This window comes from Botrytis fragariae (assembly GCF_013461495.1).
Source record: "Botrytis fragariae strain BVB16 chromosome Unknown tig00000061, whole genome shotgun sequence".
NCBI lineage: Eukaryota > Fungi > Ascomycota > Leotiomycetes > Helotiales > Sclerotiniaceae > Botrytis > Botrytis fragariae.
The window spans coordinates 547062-574511 of record NW_023500994.1 but is presented as its reverse complement, the minus strand read 5'-3'; the positions used below and the strand labels follow the sequence as shown (position 1 = coordinate 574511).

General features: G+C 43.5%; 8 protein-coding genes across 8 annotated transcripts; 4 read left to right on the top strand and 4 right to left on the bottom strand.

Moving 5' to 3' along the window:
- Positions 1-1308: 1308 nt before the first annotated feature.
- Positions 1309-3796, top strand: Bfra_008291 (putative heterokaryon incompatibility protein; the record flags this gene model as incomplete). Its single annotated transcript, XM_037338654.1, has 2 exons — positions 1309-1732; positions 1803-3796. The coding sequence occupies 2 exons, from the start codon at positions 1309-1311 to the stop codon at positions 3794-3796; spliced, it is 2418 nt and encodes an 805-aa protein (XP_037191960.1).
- A 494-nt stretch (positions 3797-4290) lies between these two features.
- Bfra_008290sa (putative ankyrin repeat protein) lies at positions 4291-5096 on the bottom strand (the record flags this gene model as incomplete). Its single annotated transcript, XM_037338653.1, has 2 exons — positions 4291-4757; positions 4856-5096. 2 exons carry the CDS (start codon positions 5094-5096, stop codon positions 4291-4293), a joined length of 708 nt encoding a protein of 235 aa, XP_037191959.1.
- Positions 5097-5990: 894 nt separating this feature from the next.
- Positions 5991-6588, top strand: Bfra_008289 (putative dna-directed rna polymerase iii subunit rpc10 protein; the record flags this gene model as incomplete). Its single annotated transcript, XM_037338652.1, has 3 exons — positions 5991-6000; positions 6061-6386; positions 6553-6588. 3 exons carry the CDS (start codon positions 5991-5993, stop codon positions 6586-6588), a joined length of 372 nt encoding a protein of 123 aa, XP_037191958.1.
- A 652-nt stretch (positions 6589-7240) lies between these two features.
- Bfra_008288 (putative mediator of rna polymerase ii transcription subunit) lies at positions 7241-8164 on the bottom strand (the record flags this gene model as incomplete). The annotated part of the gene is made up of 3 exons (XM_037338651.1): positions 7241-7519; positions 7748-8035; positions 8090-8164. Coding segments are annotated over 3 exons (642 nt in total), but the record flags the coding sequence as incomplete, so codon positions are not given.
- Positions 8165-11807: 3643 nt separating this feature from the next.
- On the top strand, positions 11808-13768 carry Bfra_008287 (putative pal1 cell morphology protein; the record flags this gene model as incomplete). Its single annotated transcript, XM_037338650.1, has 5 exons — positions 11808-11841; positions 12024-12116; positions 12197-12270; positions 12419-12866; positions 12921-13768. The coding sequence occupies 5 exons, from the start codon at positions 11808-11810 to the stop codon at positions 13766-13768; spliced, it is 1497 nt and encodes a 498-aa protein (XP_037191956.1).
- A 1495-nt stretch (positions 13769-15263) lies between these two features.
- Positions 15264-18096, bottom strand: Bfra_008286 (uncharacterized protein; the record flags this gene model as incomplete). The annotated part of the gene is made up of 6 exons (XM_037338649.1): positions 15264-15617; positions 15707-15924; positions 16049-16371; positions 16738-17312; positions 17391-17626; positions 17694-18096. 6 exons carry the CDS (start codon positions 18094-18096, stop codon positions 15264-15266), a joined length of 2109 nt encoding a protein of 702 aa, XP_037191955.1.
- A 2713-nt stretch (positions 18097-20809) lies between these two features.
- On the bottom strand, positions 20810-21844 carry Bfra_008285 (putative exosome complex exonuclease rrp43 protein; the record flags this gene model as incomplete). The annotated part of the gene is made up of 1 exon (XM_037338648.1): positions 20810-21844. The coding sequence occupies one exon, from the start codon at positions 21842-21844 to the stop codon at positions 20810-20812; it is 1035 nt and encodes a 344-aa protein (XP_037191954.1).
- A 2480-nt stretch (positions 21845-24324) lies between these two features.
- Positions 24325-27128, top strand: Bfra_008284 (putative ferric reductase transmembrane component 7 protein; the record flags this gene model as incomplete). Its single annotated transcript, XM_037338647.1, has 2 exons — positions 24325-24931; positions 25045-27128. 2 exons carry the CDS (start codon positions 24325-24327, stop codon positions 27126-27128), a joined length of 2691 nt encoding a protein of 896 aa, XP_037191953.1.
- Positions 27129-27450: the final 322 nt, after the last annotated feature.

Here is a 27450-nt window from a genome sequence, read left to right as displayed (position 1 = left end):
GGTTGGGATGAGATGTGAAGATGAGATGAATGACGTACCTGAGTTTTCTTATGATACCTTTACCTATTAGATACCTATTGTATTACATATCTCCATGCCTTTACAATCCTGGCATGTTAATTCCTCGAATCTGACCACCTAAAGAGGTAGAAATTGTAATAATAAGGAATCAATAAATGTAACGTGAGAGATACCCCATCGTTCAGTTATCCAATCATCTAATCCACACCTAATGATTCAATGCGGTTATGTACAAGGGAAACGGAAAAGCGGTTATCGGCAGGGGCCCGCGTTTCCGCGGTTAGAGGGGTTGAGGATTTAATTGGTGTGGTATGCGTTTGAGATACTGCACAGCGTACGGGATGGGGAATGGGTGGACGAATGAGAACTTCAGGAGAGAAGGTTTGGGAAGTGGGACCCACTTGTAGGTGTGGGTGTGGGATTGAAGACTTGAAGACTTGAAGTGTGGTGGGAGGAGAGGAGAGGAGAGGGGTTGGTGGTTAGATTTTAGGGTTTGGGTTTTGGGTTTTGGGTTTTAAGCGCTGGGGTTGAGGGGGACAGTGGGTAGATGAGTGAGTGAGTGAGGAGTGAGTGAGTCAGGAGGGAGGAGGGAGGCGGATATATATGTGTGTGTGTGAATGAGTGTAGTGAATGGTAAATGATGAGGAGAAGCTATGTAGGTTAGTAGGTTAGTAGGTAGGTAGGTAGTTGTAAAAGTAGGACTTTATCAATATTGGGAGAGGTTTTGGGTTTCCTCGGGTGAAAACAATGCGACGGGATGGGATAGTATAGGATGGAATAGAGAATGGCAAACTAAGTGATATTAGGCTATCGAATTAGGACATGAGTACCAAACTTGAGCGCGAAGTCTAGGAATAGGATTCCTCTCTCTGATCCGTAACAGGGGAAAGGAGGATTGTTTGCGTGGAGATTTGTGTTTTATATGCACACATGCAATACTACTCTATACTGTGCTGCTGTGCCGTGTATACATGCTCGCATGATATTGATCTTGATCTGGATACGTTGTGCAGATAGACGCCCATGTCGTGGATATATGCATGGGTATATGTGTAAGGGTGTGTGGGTGGATTTTTTGCCACGGGACCGAGAAGAAGGAGGGGAGGAGGATAGAGGGTGGAGAATTCTTATGATACCTGTTTCTTGAATTTATCTGGTGTTTGGATTCTGGAGATTGTTCTTGTGATTGTTTTGTTTGAGTTTATTGTTCTTTAGGTTTCGGAGCTGATTACCGGATTTGGTAGACAGGGAAAAAGAGAGAAAGAAAGAGAGACTGAGAAGAAAGGTATGCTGTGTGCTCTCTGCGATAGTATTAATGTGACCGATCTTATTCTCCTGGCAAAAGCCAACTGGGAAGCCCTCCAACGTCGTCAAGAAGCAGAATCCTATACCCCCCTTCGCTGGAACCATCATTCTAGATACGATGAGATTGTATCAGCCGCCGAAGCCGGCTGCGAGCTCTGTAAGGTTGTGGAGAGAGCGTTAGATGGGGTTTTTTTGTTGGACGGAGGGATTATGAAGACGTATAAGGCTGAGATGCTGGAGATAGAGGAAGAAGGGGGGAGGGGATTGGATCTGGAGATTCAGGTGGAGGTGAAAAGGGGTGCTAATGAGGGGGTGGAGAATGAGAGTGCGTATGATAAGTTGGTTTTTTATTTGAGGGGGAGGAGTGAAAAGGTGGTTTTGACGTTGTCGTTGCAGAAGCGGAGAGGTAAGGTACTTACTTGGCTGTTTGATCATCAAGAAAGATCACTGATGTATGAATGTGTTATTTGATATAGGGCAGGTGAAGTCAGTTGAAGGATTAGAAATTGGGCATTTTGCTCTTGATCCTAATTTGGGATCAGAAACGAACTTCGACATTGCGCAAGATTGGATTGATACATGCAGCTCAACGCATTACGAATGTCCGATGGTCCAAGATAGACCATTACCCACGAGGGTGATTCATGTCGGTTCTGACGCCCAAGAACCATATCTTTTATCAACGCATGGTATGAAGGGAAAATATATCGCACTGAGTCATTGTTGGGGTGGTAATATCAGTGATCTCTCCAAGCTCAACAAAACGACTGCAAAAACTTTTGGTAAAAAGATTGCTTTGATGGGCTTACCGCCGAATTTCCGAGATGCAATCCTCATTACCCGAGGACTGGGGTTTGAGTTTCTATGGATCGATTGTTTGTGCATCATGCAAGATTCGAGTGAGGACTGGGAAGTAGAGTCTAAACATATGGGAGATGTATATCGCGATGCAACTTTAACCATTGCAGCTGCCGCCTCATCGAATTCTACCGACGGCATCCTGAAAATATTTCCAGACTACGATCTTACAGGTCTCAGCATCAGTTTAAAACTATCCAAAGACAGTCCACCAGACGACCACATCGATCTTGTGCTCCGAGACAATCATCGCGAACAACTCGATCATCTGCTACAGGACGGACCGCTCGCAGACAGAGGGTGGACTTTCCAAGAGGAGGTTTTGTCCGCGAGGACCTTGTATTATGGACGAATGCAAATTTACTGGCAGTGTCTCCATAACCACGCATCAGCCGACGGTCTGCGCTCACGAGCTCCCTTTTATCAACGCGCATTTCGCTATGAAAGGATTAGAGACCAGATACATGAACCGCAAGGTCTCAAGAAACCTCTCACAATAAAAAGTCCCTACGTTTTCGTTGATAAAGATCAAACACCCGCAGCGATACAGAAACGTACCATCGCCAACATAATCGTAGAATATCACAAACAGATGGTCGTAGACTATTGTTCGCGACGCCTTTCATTTCTTCGGGATAAATTCCCCGCCTTTTCCGGTATCGTTACGCTGGTTCGTGATATTTTGCAAAGCAATGGGTATCCGAGTTCGAAATATATAGCAGGGATTTGGACTAGTCATTTTCGAGAAGGATTGGTATGGTATTATGGGGATGATGCAGTTCCTTCTGTTGAGAGGGCACCTACTTGGTCGTGGGCTACAACAAATGGGAAAGTAGTGTTCCATCCATCGACTTTCGCAAGCAATCCTTTCCAATCCACACATATTGATCCTGAACTCTTGTCCCACCGTGTGGTGCTTGCGGGGCAGAATCCTTATGGCGAGATCAATGATGCATTGTTGGAAATCCAAGGTAGTTTGATGGTAGCAAGAGGGATGGATCGAGTGGTGACGCATACGAATAGTAAGTGTTGCGGATATATACACTGGGACACACGAGTTACTGGGAAAGGACGACGAACCAATGCATTATTTGTGTGCAGGGTGGGGAGTTCAGCAATGTTTTTATTTAGTCCGCAGGACGAGAAGACGAGTTTGCCTCGAGCGAGTGCGAATATGGATAAGCAAAATATACACAAGGCTAATAATACGAGGTATAAGATTATGTTTGTGGCGACCCAGACACGGCAGGCACATGGTTTGATATTGAAAGAGTATGCAACAAATCAAGATATTATGTCGAAGAGTGGTAATGAAGATGACGGCGAGAAGATGGAAGTCGAATCGCAAGCTAAAAATAAAGCTGCAAATGAAGCAGATGGTGATCAAAACTTGGATGTTGAAGCTCAAGCTGGAAATGAGGATAGAGTCAAACATGAAGCACAAGACGAGAGGAATGAGAGGGAGACTAGAGCTGCGGTTGACATAACCACTTATCGTCGTGTTGGTTATGTTAGATTATACTCCAAGCATGTAAATGTAACAAAGTTTCATGATGCATATAATTGGGCAGATCTAGAGGGATGGAAAAGGGAGCATTTGGTGTTGATTTAAGAGTTGCCACAAGAACTTGTGTTACTATATACTTCAATTGTAATAAATGAATAACCTTTTATAATATTATTTCGTTTAATTTCATGATGTAGGTCGGTTAAGGTAGATTTAATACATTCTTTCATTCTGTGTGCCGTACCACTTGGCCGGCCGATCAACTTGAGCAAAGCCAAGCGACGTGAAGCGAGTAAAAACGAACAAAGACGGGATAAATAGGCTAATTTAACAAAGTTTTTCATTTCTATCTATATAGATAGTTGATTGTATACAATACAACACCAAAATGCTATGCTTCTAGAACCAGTCCACTCCTCGAAAATCCAAACTAATGTAAGTGATCGTCTCATTTCCCATTGCTGGAATTCCATCATGTACGGTTTGCATACCCACACTATCGTATGTATGTATCTACAAGCCCAGTATAGCAATCTTCCAATTCCAAACCCGAAATACAAGTGTAAAAGAGAAGATAATTGAGGAACGCAAGACCAGACTTATTTGCCAGACTTCTCAGCTCGGCGTCTCTGCCACTCTTGTTCCTCTTCACTATCACTCCCACTGTATACACTCCCAACATCATCATCATCCCCGGCATCACCATCAACCAAATCCGCATAATCATATCCGTTCTTAGAAGCCGGCTCTTCCTCTTCCTCTTCCTCTTCATCTGAAGGTGGCTCATATTCGAAGTCCGCAAAAACTTTTTTCAGTTGGGTGTTTTCAGCGTTGACTAAATCTTCGGCTCTATGGCCATCTTTATTACGAATTCGCGGGTCGCTACCGTCGCGGAGCATCATCTTGATCATTTCAAGACCATCTTCCCAAACACGTCTTCCCACTTTATTGACTCGACCTTCTTTGTTGATCCATCTAACGGCGCAGTGGAGAGGTGTATCACCGATGCTGTTGCGGGGATCACATTCAAATCCATCTTGACCGAGAAGCTCATCGATTATTTTATCTACGTGGAAAGTTTTTTATGTCAATAACATTGCATTTTCCTTTCAGTCTTGGAATACAGAATTTGGTATCTGAGAATAGAGGTAAGAAGTATCTTACCTTGTCCAAGAGAGGCAGCAACATGAGCAGCAACATTTCCAGCTTCCACTTTCACATCCCGATCCTGGTATCTGTATGCCAAGGCGTGTGTATTCAGGTATTCAACAGCAGCTTCCGGGCTATCGAAGCGTTCTAATACTGCGTTGAAGGTTCCAACCGAATTGTACTTTATGGCAGATATGAGTTGCTCATGAATGGGCGTTTCCTCCTCTTCGTAGTCAACATCTCTCGGATCCGTCATTTTATCCGATCTTTCCCTTCTCTTCTCCTTTCGTCCAAAGTACAACAATCTCAAACCTCACAATCCGAAGACCTCCAACAGCTCAAATCAAATCACCAACAAAGCAGCGTATAACGCTCCTTAAACCAACTCAAACAATCGTAGACCGAACCCTCTTCTTCCTCAAATCCCGAATCCTCGTAACTTCGTTAATGCAAATCCTTCCCTCTCAAACTATTCAGACGAAAGACAGATACGTCCGTCTCCTCCCAAAACGATAATAATAATAATAATAATAATAACAATAATAAGACGAGAGAAAAAAGTATCTGATCTGATCTTGCCAATGCTCCGTGTGTATGCACGTCTGTATCGTAAGTAAATATGTATAGAGAAAGTAAGTCCAGCGCTTCTCCAAACACCCATCAATCAATCAATCCACTCCTCCAAACGAAACGCACCGACTCTGTAACAACAGGCCAGCATTTTTCAGCCCAGAGCCTAGCATCCTTGTCCATCGAGCCTGCCCCATCTCGCTCAACCGTGAGGGTAGGACCTATTGGTGGAGTTTTTAGGTTTGGGTCCGAGGACGCTTTTGCTGGGAGGATTGTGATTGGGGTTACGATGAGATATGCGGTGTAATGGTGGGTGATCCTTATGTAAGCGAGTGAACGGTAAAAAAAAGTTCCTATGATGAGGTTGATAAAATTGATAAAGAAAGAGCTTGAGATTATTCAACTTGTGAAATTGCGCGCGACGTTGAAGAAACGAGACGATTCGGGATTTTTGCGGGAGCTGGTAATTGTGATTTGCGAGAGATTAGAAAGATTCGCAGAAATAAATTGGGAAAAAAAAAGAAAGGAAGAAATACCTACCTAGCACTTCGAAACCTGATATCAATCCCGAACCATCAAAATGCTTCTCTGTACGCCCCTCCTTTCCTTCCCTCTCCCTTTCTCCCCAACTAACCTCTCCCACCTATCAGTTTGTCCCTCCTGCAGCAACATCCTCACCGTCTCCGTGACACCTCATTCCTCGACCCCCACGCCCACCTCGACGCAAGATCTCACCGGCGCAAACCGTCTCGAATGCCTCACCTGTCCCTACCAATACATCCTCACCCGCTCTATCTTCGATCGCAAAACCTTTGTGCGCGAAGAAAAAGAAGATGTATTCGGAGGCAAAGATGCCTGGGCGAATGCCGATACTTATCCCAAACAATGCGCGAATAGTGAGTGTAATGGTATGGTGGCTGCGGCGAGGTTTGTGCAGATTCGCAGTGCGGATGAACCGATGACGGGATTTTATAGGGTAAGGTCTTTTGTTCTGTTTGTTCCTTGGCTTTTTTCGAGTTTGGAAGCAGGGATAGTGGTAGCAATTTGGGGAACGAGGGGAATTGGGTAGAGGATGAGGAGGAAGAGAGGGGCTCGTGAATGGTTATGATGTAAGAGGATTGAGGCTAACAATTTGGGTGTAGTGTATGACATGCACGAATCAATGGAGAGAGAATTAGATAAATGGGGGTAGGTTTGCAGAATTATCTTTGCTACGAAGTTGGGGGACGTCGACATGAAGAATATGTTAGATGCATGATCGGAAGGGATTTGTCACGCAGGTTATGCTGGGAAAATTAGTAAAGTTTTGAGCACACATGGCGTAGGACATCTGGGCTGGGATTTTGCAGTACGGCGTAATGGTTAATATACCTCGTAAAATGAGTAGTCTACATATGGGTGTAGATTATATATCATAAAAGGCGTCGGATTCTTTATAATTAAGAAGCATTAAAAAAGGAGCCTTTACTTCTCAATCATACTCATTCTCCAACGTAACAAATTCGATGTATTCAATTACTTCGTATCTCACACCTAGAACTCCTGGTATATCGCAAAACACTTTTCCCCCATCGTCAATGACTTCGGGTAAGCCTGATGTCCCAACACTTCAACTCACTACTAGTAGACCTTCCTCGAGTACGGTATCGCGGTGGCCTTCAAGACCTGGATGAGCGCAAGTGAGATCTGCATCTGTCCTATAATAGAATCTTTTGATACAAGGCGAGCGAAAGCAAAGCCGTTTGAAAACAGATGCTCTCGCAATCAAGTCTGATGGGTCTACCCATGGGACGTTGATGACTTTTTGATTTCTCCGTTCCCTCCACTATATCATTCCTTCTGCCACCTCTCCACTGCTGCCATATCCTCACTGGCAAGCATACTTATGATATCTATACTCAAACAATCCCTTCTGAAATTCTCATTTTGTAATAATTCTAGGTGTTTCAGACTGGGTCCAGGATAGGAGAGGAATTTGAGATATGGGGGTTGGGTGAAGTATTGTAAATATTTGAGGTAGGCGATGAATGGTGGGGAGCTGAGGAGAGTGCCAGAAGAAAGGGAGGCTAAGTGCATTAGGTAGTAGGGTGAAGAAATGGCATTTATGAACTAAAGTGAGTTAGCAGGTGGGCATTGATTGGATGGAGATTGGAAGGGGGAAATAGTAATTAGGAATTGTAGAGAGAAAATTCAAAACCAAACGAAATGGATATTCAAGCCCTCATATGCGAACTTGCAGAAGATAATATGTGCAGCTCTCCCAATTCCATTATATCCCTTTGTCCCACCAGTCCGCTCCCCTAGAACTCAAGAAAACATTTAAATTCCCCAACATACCTCAAGTTCGATTTCAAACCTTGTAAACCCTCCAAATTTTGGTTCCTCATTCTCCCCAGATACCGAAGGAGTTACCCTGGTCCCATCCTCCATCTTAATATCTTCCGGAGGGGAATTGATCGTCGTCATTTTGTTTTCGCGTTGCGTATGCTGAGTTGCGCAAGATGTACCTGTGAAGCAAGGGATGGTATTTGATGGTGCTCGGGGAAATCGCGAAATATGCGGATGTTTCGCGGAACCTTTGGCGGTGGAATAGGCGGAATGGAAGATGAAGGTGTGATGACGTCGCTAGAGTTTGAATTGATAGAGAAATTGGATATACAAGATTGAGTTCAAGCTTACGATTCGATGCGTGGGGACGATGGTATGATGGATGGAAAGGAATGATTTTGTTTGATTGTGATATACAGGTACAAGGCTGTAGATCTAAGTGATAAAGCTTTGATGAAAGCTTGATAAGGCTAGGCAGGATTTTGGCCTTGCATTAATCGATTAGTCAGTACTTATCTAATTCACCCCAAGGAAACAACCACCAAGGATTTTTTGAATGATGGATTACAATTAATCTGTCAATGCCCGAGAAGAACCTTTGCATGAATCCGAGTTTTCGAAGACTTCTCTAGATTCTTTGATGGATTCTCGTTGCATGAATTATGAAGCTGACATACTTCATACTCTATCTGTCTCGTCGGTCTTATAAAATTAGACCTTTTTTCCATGAAATTTTGTTGGTGCTTTGAAGCTTAAAATGAGGAACATCAGAAACATCAGGAACATCAAACTAACTAACTAGAGTGGAGACTTGACTCTTGTACCTGAAGCTATCATAGGTCCCCTATTCCCAACCCCTCTTGAGATCTTTCCTCCCTGGCGACGCTGGCTAGTAGATCCACTTGGATGTTCAGAATCTCCAGTTCTCGGCATTGGGCATTGCTGTCAAATTTATGTGTCCAGTGGTCAGTCGAGCCAGTACAAACAAATCTCGGCAACAAGAAATATTGACGAGTGGAAACTTGAAAGAAATCGATCCATTTTTCTGTATTGAATCTTCCACACAAAAGAATCTAGAATCTTCAAATATGTCCAATTCTTGGCATCAACTGATGATAGGTGCACTTGGAACACTACTCTTCTATACGATCTTTCACGAGTCTTGAGATACACCAATTGCCAAACCCTCTTCCCCCCTTCCCCATATTGAGGAAGCTCTTTCGAACAATCGGGATGAGGTCTGACAGCAATACGTAGTGTCTGAGGTAGGTACGATCTTGACTTGCTACTGGATACCATCAGCCGGTTCCTTTGGAGACGGTCAAGTTAAATGACGCCAAACTAAACTCATCCAGGCAAGTGTTCCTCCACAGACTCTCGGTTGGGGTGGCTCAGAAGTCAATGGCTTTTGCCAAATATTACTACTATCACTGAGTATGGGTAGTGCTTTTAATAGACTCTTATGTTACTTCGACGGGCGGGACTATTTCCGAGCTATTCAGCCAAAAAGGCATAATCAATCCTTCCTCTGACAAAATCGATATTGGGATTCATCAGTGGGATCTATAGAGAGGTACCTACGATAGCTCAAGAGTACCTAGGTAGTTAGTAGAGTAATAGATTTCTCGTGTGTACCATGTATTTTATATTGGCAGCTCCTTCTGCGGTTGCATTCGGATTTGCACAGAGTCGTGCCTGCTTATAGGAGTTGAGGCTTTGCATTATTTTGGTGAGATTTCACATTTCGTTTGGATGATGGTATCAAAATATTAGCAAGGTTTCCCCGAACTTTTTAAGTAGCTTCCTGGCCCGGGTCCAAACCCCTTCTAGAAAATCTTATATTGGCATTGGATATTGATGCAAAAAGAAAAGTACAACATACAGAGGGAATCGGGAAGAGGTAGTGAGGAAAAGGCAATAAGGAAAGAAGATTGAAGAGATATAAGATTCAAAGGAGTGTAGGGAGGTAGGGAGGGAGGGAGGGAGGTATTAGGTATCCATTATTCATCCAATACTTTTGTAATATTCATCAGATATTAGATATTAGATACTGCATGCTACATACTACACACTAGACAATTACCAAATACAGAAGGAAGTGTGATTCAAAAGGTCAAGAGATACCTTCATCAGCTGCTCATCTGATGTTTTGATCCATTCATAATTTACCAAAAAAGGAAGAAAGCTTCTTCTTTACCTCTTTACCTCTTCACCTCTTCTCCTCTTCCCCTCTAAGCATACTACCCAGAGACTTCATCGATACTCAATCTTCTCTGTCACTACCACATACTCCGTGCAGTTTCTACACAGCTTCTTTGAATAACCTCATTCACTACTGCACCACACTGCACAATACACATCAACAGTAGGAAATACTACATAACGCTATCAATCGTTCTTCGCCTAACTATCGTTTTCTTACCACCAAAAAAGAAAGTTGCATTGTCATATCAAAAGACATCGTCATCGCACCAAAAAAGAACTTTGCCTACCTACGCTTCTACCCGTTTGGATAATTTGAAATACATGCCTACCTGGGTAGATTCTGTTGATCGAAGTCATTAAAAAGGGAATAGATTACCTTCAAAGGGACGATTACAATATACGCAATCACGTCACATCACACCTACAATCAGATTATCATACCTACATAATCATTATTATTGAAAAGAGAAGAGATACGAAGAAAAAGGACGAACAGCTACTCCCCCGCTTTTTATACACCGTGGATTCCGCATAAAACTCCCGCTTCTTCCCTCCTCCTCCTCGTCCTCTCCTTCTCGTCCTCTCCTTCTCGCCCTCTATCCCTCGATCCCTCGACTTCTTCATCTCCTTCATTCCAACGAAAGAGGAAACGGTCAAATTTATACATCCATACATCCATACAAGCTACACCCTCATTCTCACTCATCCATCCTGCCGTTAATTAATCAAACATCTGGAACTTCAAACTTCATTTCGCCCTTCATTTGCTTTTCGATTCAAACCCCCACAACTTACAAATCCACATTATTATCGACTCCTGAACAATTTCAACCCTCGGTTCCCTACTTACGATACTTTGCAGATTTGACAAGGAATTTGGTAGAGAACCACAATTACTAAATTTGAAGATCGTCAAGCAGTCGAAATCGAATCCACACTTGACACAAATTCCTCGAATCAAATTCGGCTCTGAATTCAATTTGAGCAGAGGGTATCAAGGGAGACGAACGGGGATATAAGATTACGATTGTACATCAAGCATTTTCGCATCTCACATCCTATCCCATCTCTATCCACATTTCTTTCCCTCCCCCTCCTATCCCTTCCCTACCATCTTCGAGGTTCCCCAAAGGATTTTAATTTGTTTGATTGCGAGCAATTAATCCTGAGACTTAAAGTGAAGGGACCAAAGGAAAGAAACGAGGACGACACGACGCCTTTCATAAGCTTAAGGGGGAAAGGAATATCAGATCAATATTGACATTAGTATTGATATTGGTATCCAATCGATTCTACACGTCTCAAACACAAATTTACACATCACATAGGTAGTGAGTGCTTGCTTAGGCCTCGGTCGCTAAGGAATTCACCGTTTATCCTGACACGGACCAAAATCGATCGGTCTGTTCTCTTTTACCTTGCTCACCCAGGTGGTTTCCTCTTGATTCAATTACAGTACGATATAGCACAGTAGTCGTGTACAAGTTGCTCTGGAAGCGGGAGAGCTAGAGGAACCAACAAGAATCATCAAAACCATCCCATCCCATCCCAATCTCCAAGAAACGGATTCGCTCTTTCAACTCAGTCAACCTCCTGATACCTTACGAACAACCAGTCATCGTCACCCATCACCCACATACTTCTTGTTTTCCCTGAACTAGAAAGAAACCTATCAAACTTTCAAACATCCCTCAAAAAGAGGAACGACGAATAAGAAAACTTTATTTGCTTTCTACACCCATACAACGACGTCAAATAGAAAAATAAACCGGATCACATTCCCCTGATTCTCTTAATCAACTCATCACAACTTATTACAGTAATTAATTCTGGGATCTGTGTCGTCATCACAATCACGGCCACAATGTCGTTAAGCTCTATCCAACCAGATTTTGATGGTAAGTTCAAATCATTCTTGTAATCTATGCGCCGCAAGTCTGCGACGACAAAACTCTCGTCCCCACTTATCACGGCTGGTCTGTATCAAGTTTGACGTTCAGCGTTTCACTCTCCCTATCATTCCCCAGCATCGACAAGCATGAATCCATAGACTGATTCTTGAATCTTATTTTCTAAACAGGCAATCGATCGCCTGGACTTTCAGCCAATCTATCATCCAACAACCCCTTTAGGAATCGAGCCGTGTCTCCAGCTATGCCTTCTTCTACCCAACGTTCCCCCGAGAACCTCCTCCAAGACCTCTATCACGAAATCCATTTCTCGATTCTTCAACTACGAATCAAACATCTTCAGACACGATGGCATTTTCTCGAACAAGCCCGACTTCACCAGGGCCAGCTCTAACAGGCAATGCAGCGGATTTATTTGTACGTTCATCTCAAACCATGAATACCCTTCTCAGAATCTCCTTGGCTAGACATAAAGCCGGAAGAGCACAAGAATACACTTCAGGAGGAATTCAATCTACAATAAATATTGCTACATAAGAAAGTATCGCTGACATCAACAATGCAGGACGAACTGACAATCGGAGATAAACCTGTTCCAAACAGAAATAACAAACCAGGGATGGTACGCTCAAACACAGGTACAACCCGACCACAGGCAGAGAACATCCCTCCCGCAAGGCCATCGGGACATAGACCAATGAGGTCACAGGAAGAGGCAATGCGTGCGAGAAGAGCAGCTGGAAAGCCATCTTCAAGCAGCAGGCCACGCGAAGAAGAAGTATTAGATATTTTTGCAGATCCCAACGATAGCCCAATACAAAGAGCAAGACGTAACTCCGACACATCTATTATGGAACGAAAGCCCAAATTACTTGATCCAGAAGATCAACGTAGACGTTTAGAGAAAGAAAAGAGACATCGTGATCGTAAGCGCGCTGCAGAAAAGACCAAGAAGAAGGCACCTCTCGATGTTATTGATCAACTAGATGCCACCAGCATTTTCGGAATTGGCAGTAAGTTGAAAACTATCATTCTCTATCACAATAACACTACTAATCGGCGCACAGCATTCCATCATGATGGGCCATTCGATGCCTGCAGGCCAGACCGTAATCAAAAAGGAAGTCGTCGTGCACCAATGCAAGCCTTCGCTAAAGATTCAGCCAACAATTCACTTGGAGGTGGAGGACCTCTGAACAAGAAACCTGATCATGCAACATTTATGGGCAATAACGACGCAGAAGCACATCTTGATTATGCTCGTGGAGGAGATAAGGTCGATAATTTTGAACCTTATACTCATCGCCCGGGAATGCCTAGCCGCACAGAATCTGCCATTGAAAGTGCAACCACACGTGTTGAGCCAGTTCATGGCGAAGAGTCTATGGGCCTGGGAACTTCTACTTTCCTTGAAGGTGCTCCAGCTTCTCGTTCAGCTGTTCAAAAGAACCAGAACGAGCAATTTGGCATGGATGGCGGGCTATCTCGAAAGAAGTCATTGGCACAGAAGATCCGCGGCATCAATAGCCGGCGCGATTACGGACCTTCTGGGAGAATGACTAGTCCAGAAGGCATGTACAGCGCCACTTCTCCAGACGGGTACACACCCGGTGGAAGTAGGGTAAATGAAGCCAATCCATTTTTCAATGAATTTGGCAAGGGCGACGATACTATCAAGGAGGAAACAGTCACATTTGCTGAACTGCCACCAAGACCTGGTCGCTCTCGTGCTCCTTCTAACCCCCCAGGAATCGAAAGGCGTGTCACTAGCGATAGCATCGGGGAATCTTCCAGACCTCCCGTATCCAATGGTGGAGGAGGGTTCTTGTCTAGAGTTAAGAGTTTGAAGGGAGGGCCACGGAAGCCAAGGGTTGAGAATAAGCCATTGCCAACACCAACACCTCAGCTACTTTGAATTAACAATCGACATCAAGTCCGTCATTTGTCTCTTTATTGCACTCTAGATAATGAGGACCTAAGACGCCTGCGTCTGGTTTAACATTCATCGAGCACCCATAATTACCATACTACATTTTGTTCTCCTTTCCCTGAATTGCTATTACCCTTCGTATGGTATATCACTCTTGCCTAACGTCTCCGAGTTTGGATATGGTACTCCGCATGAACTTTCGGACTAAAGACCTTTTCTTCATTCTTTTTCACTTGAACTTCAACTTTGGTTCTTACATCATGAAGAATCTTTCTTTTCTTGAATTATTTTGAGGGGTCGAATGGCCCACAAATTGTTATTTGATTTCATAGGCGTATGGGAGTACACACGAATAACCCCGTAGCTCGAGGGAGGTTGGAGGGGGTCGAGGAAGATAGGAAATCTTTTTTAATGCCAGTAAGATTTGAGGACTGGAATGGGTTTTGAAAAACAAGGTCAGGGTTAGTGACTGGATTGAACGGACTCAGATGTGCCTATTCTCGTGAATTTGGTTAGAGATTAGACGGGCTTGAAAAAGGAGAGAGTTGTTGAAGTGAGATCGAGTACGAGAGTAATGTAGACTCGATGGTCAAAGGGTAAGGGGCGGATGAGAGCGGCAAGGGTGGGATTGTTGGGTAGAAATGAGAAACCTAGTAGTAGATGACAATACACACGTACACTCAATAAATTGATTTGATTGGCAATTGATAGGACCTTGTGTTCAATGAGTGTTGCATTGGTTGGTGCTGAAATGTGGGATGAGATTATCTATGTTTGCGACGCAACTATCGTGTCGATAGGAGTCAAATAAATGCTATCGAACTGGCCAGTGCTAATTATTCATAATGTATGGATTCGGAGGATATAAGGAATGAGATTTGGACCTTTGGTAAGTAGGGAGGTCGGTTGGTTGTTATTTTCTTTGGCATAGACACTTTTGAAGTATATTTATTTTGGGTCGGGTAGAGGGATGAGAGATTGTGGATGATGCGGCATGCTGGGGTATGCTCAGGGCTTTGATAGAGGGTGTGATGTATTCGGGTTTTGGGATGGAATGGGATGATATGGTATGAAATGGTGGTGCTATGAAGAGGGAAGGGGGAGGGGAAGTTTGAGTGTGAGTGTGAGTGTTAAGTATGCAATTGATGAATGTCAAGTTCTCAAGTGAGATATTTAGTTAGGTTATGTATTGTATGGAATTAGAGGGGAAGAGTTTCTGATATCGGGATGGAAATGAGATGGTGTTGGTAGAGCTTGGGGGAGTGGGTTGATCACAACGCTAATATTCGTGTGGCAGTGTGTTTGTAACATGATGAGATTTTATGACTTCGGCGTTGATTGTTCAGTATCACTAATACCTTTCAACTGTGTAGAGGTAAATGTGAATATGTGTTTATGTGTTCATATTCTACTCAACGAGACAAGAAAATTTAAGAAAAATAATGTCCTATGTACACACGTGTGAAAGTATCTCAAAAACTCAATATCGATGCCATCCATTGGGTTCCTCCCCCCGAAAAGACGGACCCGAAGATTCCGAGCCAGAGGGCCAACTACTTCCATAAAACGAACCCGAAACCGATTCCGTGTCTTCCGACTTTTCTTCTTCCTCCCCCTTCTTCTCCTTAGGCGGCTTGGGATATTCTTTCCTGAATAGGAGAAAAATGATGAGAAGAGAAGCGAGATACCATAGCCAGAGAGAGTTGACGAAAAGCATGTAGAGGTTCCCGATTTTGGAATAGGATTTGGGGATTCCGCCGCCGGCGATTCCGCTGCCGAGATAGGAGGCGTGGGTTAGACAGGAGGCGGGGATGCAGAAGATGATTAGTCCGATCTGGTGTGAAGTGGAGATGGGGATGTTAGGTTCTTTTCTCTTTTGAGAGAGAGAGGGAGGGTGCGGGGTAGATAGAGGGTTATACGCACAAAGCACGCGAGCATCAACTTTGTGAAACTTTTCTTGGGAACTTTATCTGCAGCGTCGAAGTGACGATTAAACCATCGCCACCAGAGATATATGGTGAGAACGATTACGTGACAGCCTACGTAGTAGAATGCGAATGCGATGGTCATTAAAGCGTAGAAGGTGGTGAGATCGCTGGGTTCTGCCTGTATGTTGGTTGTAGCGACGATGTAACCGAGGGCTGGGATTTGTGATCTTAGGTTAGTTTTATCACTTTTGTGTGTGTGTGTGTGATTATTTATGATATAGTGATATAGTAATGAAATATAACAATCGAGGGAAAAGAAACGAGAATAGGATCTTACGGTTAAGATCTAAATGACACCCCAATCCATCTTTCGCATTAGGGTTTTGGCTAACCCCGCTGTCGTTTTCGTGGCCGCTAGAAACACAGTATTGGAAAATGTAGATTTTGTATGTTATACTTGGGGTTTCGATGTCGAGAATCGAGTTGTTTTTTCCGGGGAATTGGTAGACTAGTGATATGAGGATAAATATGATGACGATGATGGAGGTGGCGGTGACGGTGCAGAGACCGTGGTAGTATCTACGGGCGTGGCCTTGACGTTTTTCTTTGGAAATGTGAAGCGATTTAAACATAATAGGTGATGTTTGAGTGGTGGTTGGACTTGGTGTTTGGAGTTGGTATTTGGGTTATGATGTTTGTGTTTGGTAGACTTGCGAAGGTGGAAATAGTAAAGGAGCAGAGAAGAAAGAGATGAAGGAAAAACTTTATAAGACTTCCTCGAACTGAACTCTATGGATCGCAATTTATGAATCACGGAAAGGTATAACTTGTATTTAAATTCTATCTGACTCTTCCGAGTCATTCCAAATATCCTATCGAAAATTCAACTAAAGAATAAGACATGAAATCCCGTGTCATGTATTTGACTCGACTGACTCCTCGAGTCATCCTAAATGTAGGAGTTCAACTGAAAAGTAATAAAAGAATCATGGTATTACAGATATATGCAATTTTCAAACATCAAACCCTCTAAGTTGTTGGCTTTCTCGATCCCTTCCTTGCTCTCGCTTCCCCTTGTTCTTACGTTTTCCAGACTGTGGTTGATGCATCCTGCCCTGCATGGGATCCGACATAGGCATAGGCATAGGCATTTGCGCACCATAGTCATGACCATAATATCCTTGATTCTGCATACCAGGATGAGGATATGTGGGCACACCATATCGGGGTACAACACGAGGAGACATATCGTAATCATCATCACTGGACTCCGAATCAGCGGGCTCAGCTGGAGTACTACATACTCTAGTGTCGCCGTCTAGAGTTTCTTTTTCTTTGAGCGCTTGTGCATCAGCTTCTAGGGCTTGGAGTTGTCGCTTCGCGCGACGGCGCTTGATGCATATCGTGATGGGAATGACGAGGACGTTGAGAAGGAGGATGATCCAGAAGAGATGGATGAGGAGGAGGTAGAGAAAACCGGGTGTGATGGATATGTTCAGAGTGGATTTTGAATGTTCCATGGTGCGATTGAGGATGTAGATGGTTTGGTAGCAGAGATAGGTTTGCAATGCTGCAAGGGTAGCGAAACAACTTGTGAAGATCTAGGGGGTGATTTGTCAGGAGCTTGGTTGCGAATGGGTGTATCTTGTAGGGAGAGAGAGAAAGAATGGGCAACTTACGGAAAGTACGAGCATAAGTGTCTTCTTATGTGGCGTAGCGGTAGCACCAAACCACCAGTTGAACAAACTGGCAAAGATTATTAAGAGAAAAATGGCGGTGACGTAGGAGGCGAAAGCGGGATATGCGTAGTTCTGAAAGAGATCATTTATTGCCATGATAGGACCAGAGGCATCGTATCCAGGAAGAGGAGGTGTAAAGGTTGAGTTGAGGGAAGGAAGAATGTGATAGGTTAATGCTGTGTTAAAGAAAAGGGTATTAGACATGCAATTTTACAACAAGGAAAAACATTGGGAGGTACATACCTTGTCTTGATTGATGACAAGCATCCATTATGTTCACCGAATTGCCAGTCCCGGCAGCAACGCTCGAGACACAGTAGCACCATGGATATATCTTGTAGGTGAGATTGTCCCCAACTCGGTTTGTTGCATTCAAACCTCCACTAACCTTACCAGGAGCAGCGGATGTAGTAGTGAGCGTAAGGAGTTGAAGTGCTCTTTGATGATAGCAGGCAAGAGCGAGACCAGGAATCATGAGGAGAGTGGTGATCGTGAAGACGCTGAGAGTAGAGAAGTACGAAACGCAATTTTTTCCTGTCTGCCAGATGCCTCCACGCACGTCGATTTTCTCCTTGAGAGCGCTGCCTTCTCCTGAGGATGGATTCAGGGCGGCCTTTTCCGCTTCATCTTGAGCTTTATCAGCCATGATGCAAACTGTTATATCTGTTTGACTCTTGAAAACGGACTGGCGGGGATGAAAGATAGTTGTGCGAGAGAGGAGACAGTTGTACAGGATTATAAAGATTTATGGCATGGAGCTTTAATTCTACACGGAGTGATTTGCCCCGAACTGCGAAATTGCACACTGATGCTATTCACTTCTGCTCAATTTGAAACCCATAGAGTATAGTACTAATGCACTCACGTGTAGGTGAGTCAGGAAAAGATAGATATCCTGTACGTGAAATTTCGATCAGAGGAAAAGGGGCTGAGCAGAAGGTGACATTTTTCGCAATGGTGTGATACTCAGCGAGAATAGGTGTCTCCTCCTCTTTGTACCAAAGCATTTGATTGGTCGAGATGTACTATCAAATTCCTAACTCCAAATCAAGTCATATACCCCTCAAAGTTCACTCAGTCCCATTATCAGCACTTGCGAGTTCATGGGCATGTGATGATAAAATATTGATATTGAGATATTCTAAGGAAGGGAAGAATGGCTGTTATTGCAACACAGTGTAAAAATACAAATAAGGAGAAGGGAAGCTATTTTCATGTTAAATTTCAATAAATGTACATCTGGCTTCCTTTTCTCTGTGTATACACTATTTGATTGTATTAAGCATTTGAGGACAGACTGGAAGTACAAACCACAGTCGATGTGCAGATGTAGCTTCAGGACGATGGAAACATCACATATGCTGTGTTGGAATATCTAGAATCACGAAATGTTATTTCCAGGACACCTGAAGAAAAATGTCAAATCTATAGTACTATATTTCAAACTCTACAAATAGATGGGCTGATGCTTTCATTCTAGGAACGAGAACCACAACAACAGTACGTCTGTATATGCTCCCAAATCCAATTCTCATCTTCATCCCTCCAAACATCTTTCCAGCCAAGTGCAAGAAAAAAACATAAAGTAACACAGCTAATAATTGTATTCAGGCAGCTTACAAACAAGAGCCAAATTCCCCTTGCTACAAATATTTCACTGGATGATGCAGTTACAGCGACTGTTTTCGACACTTGTGAAGGTAGTTGAGAGATAACCGTTGTTGCTAGTATGAGAAATATAAAGGTGATCTAATTGCACATCTGGGTTAGAACATAGTGTCAACAAGAAATGGGGGTCGGATGTCGAAAAAGATTGCAAACGGCTAGAGCGATACATTGTTTCCTGGTTGTGGAGAGCTTGGATATGAAGATGATACATAGTGAAGCAATTATAGACATTGTCGACAGAAGGAAGTAGGCCAAAAGTCTATTTTTTCCCATCTCTAGGACCCTAGAAATCAAGTCCTGCATTCCCGGTGGGATAATTTGAGGTAACATATCTGTAGAGAGTAGTCAGATTTTACCCTTTTGGTGGGTTTCTTTGGAACCAAACAAATTACTTCTATCTGAAATACCTGAAGGCTGCATGGAGCATGTAACATTGTGTGCTGCCGACCCAGACTGACTATGAACAAGGCAGGTTTTTGTTACGTAGAATTCGACATGATCATGAGTGGAGGGATTTGTTTCGCGGCTCTTCATAGCATCTTCTAATTTGAGAATCGACAGGCCAGAAAGCGACACGAACACGAAGATAATAATCGACAATGGTATGATGAGAAAGTACAGTACCAGCCCAATAACTCTGATTTTTTGGCGGTACTGAAACAAGTGTAGCTGCATATTTCGAATATGTTGGGTGCTTTCAGGTATGAGATTTACAAAGTGATAGTTGGATTTTCGAAAGTACTTTGAAGAATGAGAAAATGATATGTCAACGTACATGTACGATATAGTAGAGGTGCGTACACCCCCGTGGTACGAATAAGTGATTCACGACTTTCGGTGTGTAGAGTCACTAAACGACAAAAGACTCATAATGATGGTGGCATGGTGATTGTCCATTATATAATTGCCCTTGCAAGCCTTAAACTATGAAGGATGCATGGCAATCACCTGTAGTAAATTATCGGATTACTGCTCAAAACAACAAGCAAATCAAGGGGTCCTGAGTACGATCAGAATTCAACGTATATACTTTTATACTAATCACTTTTTGAAATGTTGAAATGACACTGATTCTCTTCACATGCAATACTATATGAAACAAAAAAAAGGCCATGTCAATAAGATCTTTATGACCGCGGTTGATTGGTTGAATCATAAAGGAGACTTCTCGAGGCTTGGACACGGAACGGTATATGGGAGGGCGAATTAAGTGAATCGTGATATACACCTAGGTAGACGCACAAATTGATTACTTCATGTAGCTATTTCTCCGCAATTAAGCTTCAGAAAGAACACGTGTTCGTGAACTTGAGGAGATAGCACCGGAACACTTCGCAAGAACGAACTCCAACTCTCGAAGTCAAGAGCTGTCTTTTGTTCCTTGTAGCACAAACAAAATATCTACGACGATGTGCATGTTGCTGCTGAAAAGACACAGGTGGCAATTCTTTGTTATCAAGCTTCAGGATACATTGATGTTGACTTATAGTTAATGGATGACCGGCAAGAATGCAGGATTAGGTGACGGTTAGTGTTATATACCCAGGGGTGTGGGGAGGAAGTTTTGTAACAAAAGTAATAAGCATGTTGCAAAATCTTGGTGTCCGAATACGGCTCTGAAATCTGTGCTCATTCTTCACTGAGAGAATGATTACTACCATATCAAATCTCTTTCATTAATATTTGTACAATTATCCACTTAGCAACGGACTTAACTCATGCCATCTTGTCTCAGCCAGCTCCAAAACATGCTTCATCTCATCCTTTCCTACAGTAGTTCCGCCAACTTTTGACAGTCCCAGTATTTTTGGCTTGTCCGCTTTGCAATCAACAACCATCGTGATTGACTCGTCACATAATCCCTCCTCAAAAGTATCCGGGTCTGCCAAAATCCAGAATTTCTTGTCCTTTCCGCGCTTTTGCTCCTTTGCTCTGAAAACTAAGCATGTGACAGCGATTGGCAGTCCTCTCAAAGTTAGTTTTTTCGACAACGACACCTCGTCATCGCAAAGTATCATCTCTCGGTCCGCGTCCCAATGTGCTTTTGGTAATCTCACATTCCTCAAAGCAGATACAACAGCGGCCCAAGCAGCATCAAATGGATTTCCATCGAGCGAAATGAACAAAATATCGATATATAAAGTCCAAAATGCCTTAACTTCGGGTTCGACGGTCTCTGGTTCATCATCATCTTCCATTCTATCCTGCTCGCTCAAATCTGGTGATTGATACCAAATCCTTAAATCCTCATCATCTACCATGCGCGAACTGTGTAATAATGAATATATTCTTGTGCTTAGGCTCTGTGCCAATGTACTCGGTGGTTGACCAGGTAAGAATGCAGGCGAACATCCTGTAGCTAGCTCAATATTTGGAACTAGTAAATCCAATTCTTTTGCTTCATTGTAACCTGGTCGCGACGAGGGAGCGGTGGTGGATTTGTCGACTCGGTACGTTCCAACATTGCTGGCAAGCAGAATTTCACCTCGAACTCCGCAGACAACGGCAGTGTCTCCTATGCGCACGACTGCGCTACCTTCAGCATGTGTGAGTGAACCAGTATTGATGTGTGGAGCGCGAAATTGGGTTGGTGATCGACCGTTTGCACGTTTTGATGAATTGGTTGGAGAGCTTGGTTGGAGATGTGCAAGAAGGTATGGGTGAGGAGAGAGCTTTGCGAAAGTCTCGCGAGGAAATGAAAGAGTGGGTTGAGCTGTAGATGTCATTGTTGAAGGTTGTATTATCTATCCACTTCGAATTAATTATCACGAGGCGGAAGCTTTAGTTTATCAATCGAATGTCGTCGGCTGAACTTTTTTTCCTTTGGGAGCTAAAATTGCTAGTTGCGGCTGTGGCCGTGTCACCTCAGCCAATGAGAGGATCGCTGAGCGCTAGGCTGTAAATTTGATAGGACGAGGCTGAGAATTGTCAACGTTGGTTCTAGACTGCCAAAAACTCATCTCATCCATGTGCCATAGCACCATATGGTTACGTTACGGAGCAGTGCAACGCTCGCATCTTACCGCTTACGTTTTCGAATTTTCAGATTGACCCGAAGGGAAGGTGTCATATTCGGTTCAGAGGGAACTCTTCGTCAACTTTCGTACCTGCAGGGAAGAGACAAGAGATAAATGAGGGGTGTGAAATTGTCTCAGCTGCCCCACTTCAGCAGCAGATCAACCCTTGGTAGAGGAGATCGAATGGAGGCCCAAAGAGTAAGATAAGTCCAGAGTAGATGTCCTAAGTGGTCCACTGAGACCAATTTTCTCTTTTCGCAGACGCAATCTTGATGAAGTACAGTCGAATTTTCTCTCCATCACAAATTTTATGACTCAGTTTTGCTAGGAAGTCGACTGTCGTCGACTGCCGATCATGTTAGTTCAGAGACGGGTATCACTGATAAGCGCTTTCCACCTTCATTCATTCAATGATATTGGAGGTTAAGTATTCCATTTCAAGATATAGCTCTGGGGTCTAACGGAAATGTATCGGAGCACATGGCTAGATTGAGTCAAAATCAAATAGTTCTAGATTATGTAAGTTTTTAAATACTCCCAATCCGACAATAGTACGCACACATTGGTCAGTACTGGCAGGCTATTCGTTATTGTCTTTGTGATAACGAAGAATTGTGATGAAGCGGCAGGAGAAGTGTTAATGAATCATGAGCGGTTCCAACATGTTATATCTCAACTTCCTCCAATATCCCTAAGATCGGGATCTCATGAATGATCGGTTGTTGTTTTTACGAATTCTTGAAGATGATAATTGGGCAGCGGCCATGTACTTCCGATTAAGAATCAAGTTTATCCGGCAGATGGTTATACAAATGTGACCTGAACTGCACAACCCTACCAAGTCGGGGGATATTGAAAGTTGCAGGGGCCCCTATCAGCAACTAAGATTTAAGCGAAGCAATCAACGTGCGTCTGTTGGCGCTCAACATGCACTGCAACCCTCAGAGAAATTGATATACGCGTGGTGGTTGGTTGAGACAACTAGAGAATCATCACAAATTTTGCAAAATTACACAATGGCGGAGGGCACGTTTTTTGTGTTTCATTGGAGAAAGCCATCCTCGAAGTTTAATTGGCCAATTCCTTTCGGACCATAGGAAAAATCTTGGCCATGGACTTTGTTCAACAATGCCTTTTCAGCATGTGCCCTCGGCCATGCATGCATATCACACTCACAATGCTGAGATCGTGCTGCATAGATTACTCTTCCTGGTTTTCTGTTGGGCATAAAGCAACATTGCAATCAGTCACGTTGAGTAACCTTCGCGCAAGTATTGTCGTTATTAACTCCTCAGATCATTTACGCACGTCCTTGAAATTCTTCCCTCTGTATGTCACTTATTAGGCGGGAATCACTTGCATGAAATTCGATAACGGAAACCGCGGCATCTTCCTAGATCAAGACAGGCATATACGTTTTGGGGTCCAAATCCTGGACTCGCCGCCATCATCCTGGAGGTGGCACAACCAATACCAATATAGAACAAGCCGCAATCTCTGCCAACGATTACCAATAGCATACACTACATTTCATCAATTTCACATTGCCACCCATCATATCAAAGTATAAGGGTATTCAAGATCTTCGCCTTGATTTTGCTAACTCTTTCTGTCCCTGAACGCCATTTGGTTCCGGGTGTGCGCATATTTCGAGGCGACCGGATGCAATAAATCAGTGGTTGCAGGTGATAAGGTGACGGATTTACTCCACCTGCAGGAACATTGTGGACCTTGGCATACTAACTATCGGGCATTCCCCACACCGATAACCTTGTGATATTTCAATATATCTTGCCCTCCGAGGCTTTACCCGGAGAACTGTATAGACTTGTCGTGTCTCGCTTTGGTTTGGATCTATCTCAAAGTTTTATCGTCACTATTTTCCATCTGAAGCTCTTGCGTCTCTTGAGAAATCTGGATTTCTCTTCACTTAGCAAATTCAAGATCTTTAAGACGCACCGAATTAGATAATTGACATTACGCTTTGCAAGACTCGATGTTCGTCATATATGCTAGATTCATCCATTTGGGGTCTCGACCGCTTTGAAACTGATCTGTCGAGCTCTTTGAACATACGCTGCTCGGACAAGTGTAGGCCAACTCACATCGATTTCGAACTGGATATTTTCGATACAAGTCACCTAATATCTCCTTTTCTTTGGGAAATTAATCCCACCTCCAGATTTACAATGGTTGATCTTACATCAAAGGGAGTATCCGCCGTAGAGGCTGCATCTCAAGCCGTTCAAAGTCTCGCAAAACGGATTTACATCCCGTTCACGGCTGCTAGTCCTCCTGGCTTGATCGCAGCCAATACGCTGGACCCATGGAACAAAGCTGGGAAGTACGCGTTGGCATGGACTTATTTCCCGGTGATTATAGTCTGTCTAGTCGCAATAACTAGAGCATATCATCTTTGGACCGACAAGCTGCGACAAGCATACCACAAAAATGAAGTTGAGAAACAATTAGTACGCTACTATCAACAACAGCAAGATGAATATACTATGACGAATATTCATACTGGGGAATCAGAACAACAATTCTTTCCTGCGACGACTCTTGACGAGAAGCCATATATCGTTGTCACAAAAGGGTCTCATTGGTCATCAATACCATTGATAAATGACACGTTAGCATTGTTCAGATGGGTATTCTATCGTCCAATTCCAGAACTCCGATACAAAAAAAAGCTTATCACCGCATTTCCATCCTTGGCGGTTGTCGCCTTGTTGATAATTGGCCTTATTTTTGTAACACTCCAGTGTTTCTTACCTCAACCTCTCTATTGGGAAAGTATTCGCTATGGATCCCCCCACTGGCTGTCAGAGCAGGAATGATGTCTGTGGCGATGACCCCATGGTTGATTCTCACAGCCATGAAGTCCAATCTAATCTCTTGGATAACAGGAATAGGTCATGACCGGCTTGGCGTCTTTCATCGATGGGGAGGCTACTTGTGTCTCTTCTTAGCTCTTGTACACACAATTCCCTTTTACATACAACCTGTATGGGATGATGGAGGAATGACAGTGTTCGGAAAACTTTTCCCGGCCAGCCGTGGCATTATCTATGGGACTGGAATAGCTTGCTTGGTACCACTCGGATGGCTCGTTATTGGATCCTTACCAATCGTCCGAAGGCTCGCATATGAACTATTTGTAGTTCTCCACATTCCCGCAGCGATAGTTTATGTGGCCATGCTGTTTTGGCATACCAATAACTACCTCACTTCCTGGAACTACCTTTATGCAACCGTTGCCATATGGGCTTTAGCTTATCTTACACGTATTGGTAACTTGAACTGGGCAAAACCATGGAGAAATTCATTTTTGATTGGTGACGAGGCTGCTATCACGCTGATGGCTGAAAACGCAATTAAGGTGACCGTTCCAACACAAATGACGTGGAGACCCGGTCAATACGTCTATCTCCGTATGCCCGGAATTTCCGTATTCGAAAACCATCCTTTTACCATTTCTTCTCTTTGCAGTGAAGACTTCCCATCCGAGTACGGCGAGCAATATAGGGATTGTACCATGGTATTCAGACCATTTGGAGGGTTTACCAAGAAAGTTCTCGAAACTGCTACCCACAATGGCCCCTTCAAAACATATCGTGCTTATCTGGACGGGCCATACGGCGGTATGCAACGAGAACTTGCCGCATTCGACACTGTCATTCTATTCGCTGGTGGGAGTGGTATCACGGCAATTGTTTCACAATTACTAAATCTCATTAAAAGGATGAGGGATGGTAAGGCAGTCACTCAAAAGATTGAAGTTGTGTGGGCATTGAAAAGACTAGAATCTATGGACTGGTTCAGAGAAGAGCTTAGAATTTGTCGGGAATATGCACCTCCTGACACTATCAATTGTCAATTTTTTGTAACGACTGCAAAACGATACTCAAAGGTAGATGTTGCCGGACGAGCTCAAAGACCGCTAAGCACAGCATTCCACGATAAACTAGACGGTTTTGTGGCGGGCATTGCGTCTAAACGAAACTCAGCTCTCATTCGTGATGAGGCTCAAGGTAATGAAGAGAGGGAAAGAGAGTTAAGAATGGAGGATGAAGATGCTATAACATCATTACCACACTCGAAACATCTACAACCAAGAGTACACCCCAATGTACAAACTTCATTTCTCCCACCACCCACAACAGAGTCTAAGTCAAAGAACTCGGAAAAAAGACGTTCCCTGTTAGCAGCACTCTCTCCAGATTCTCACGAGGCCACTCGGAAATTTTTGTCGCCACTAGGATTTGCTACTAAACCACAAAGCGATTCTAAAGAATCATTTCATTTCCCAGTACCCCCACAAAAGCTAGATGCTCCTCATTTTCAATACGCTCCGCCCTCAGCGAATCCCAATCGAGATAGCTTTGTTCCCGATACAGCACGCAATAGTTATAATCCTCAGGACCACATTGACGATCCAGCAGAGGCGTATAATCCCGATATGCAATCCTCAGAGGAAGGTCAACTCTCCGACCAATTTGCACCTCGGGAATTTGCACCTACGCCTCCAGCAAAAGACATACCGAAGATGTCAAGTGAGATAGAAACTACGCCCTCTTTGAAGCCCCCTCAACCTGCTCATTTGCGACAGAAGTCTGAGGAATTAAAGCTTCAAATTCCACAGTCAAATTTTCAACATAGCATCCCAGATCCAACCTTTGACTTTGGCTTCCCATCAACACCTACCTTGTTCCAAAAGAACCTGATGCGTTTTGCTTTTGTTGCACCTAAGAAGAAGGAGGGCTGGACTACTGAATACGGTCGACCTGATCTAGGATATATGTTGAAAGAGATGGCTACCGGAGGACCTGACGGGCATGGTATCTTTGGTAGGAGAACATGTGTTTTCGTTTGCGGTCCTCCTGAAATGCGCATTAATGTAGCAACTACGGTGGCAAAGCTGCAAGCGGATATCTGGGGCGATGACAGTAAAGACGAAATTTTCTTACATACGGAGAATTATGCCATTTGATTTGGATTGATTGTAGGCAAATTGATTGTACGGAGTGGTCGATCATACGATCAATATATTTTTAACGGGCGGCGGTGTTTGGGTCAACGGGAGAGGGCCAGAATCCCAACATATCTTATACCAATGGCATCAAGGCGGGCATTTGTGGGCATCTCTGTTTGGAGTACATACCCAACTATTATTTGTAATCTATCGCAGGCTCATCAGTCGGCACTGTTCATAATCTCAAACAATTAATGATCACAAAAAACACATTCCTGAGTTAACATTTAAATTTGAGTGTTACATAGAATAAAGTGCCTAGATGCTGTGTAAATCTGCG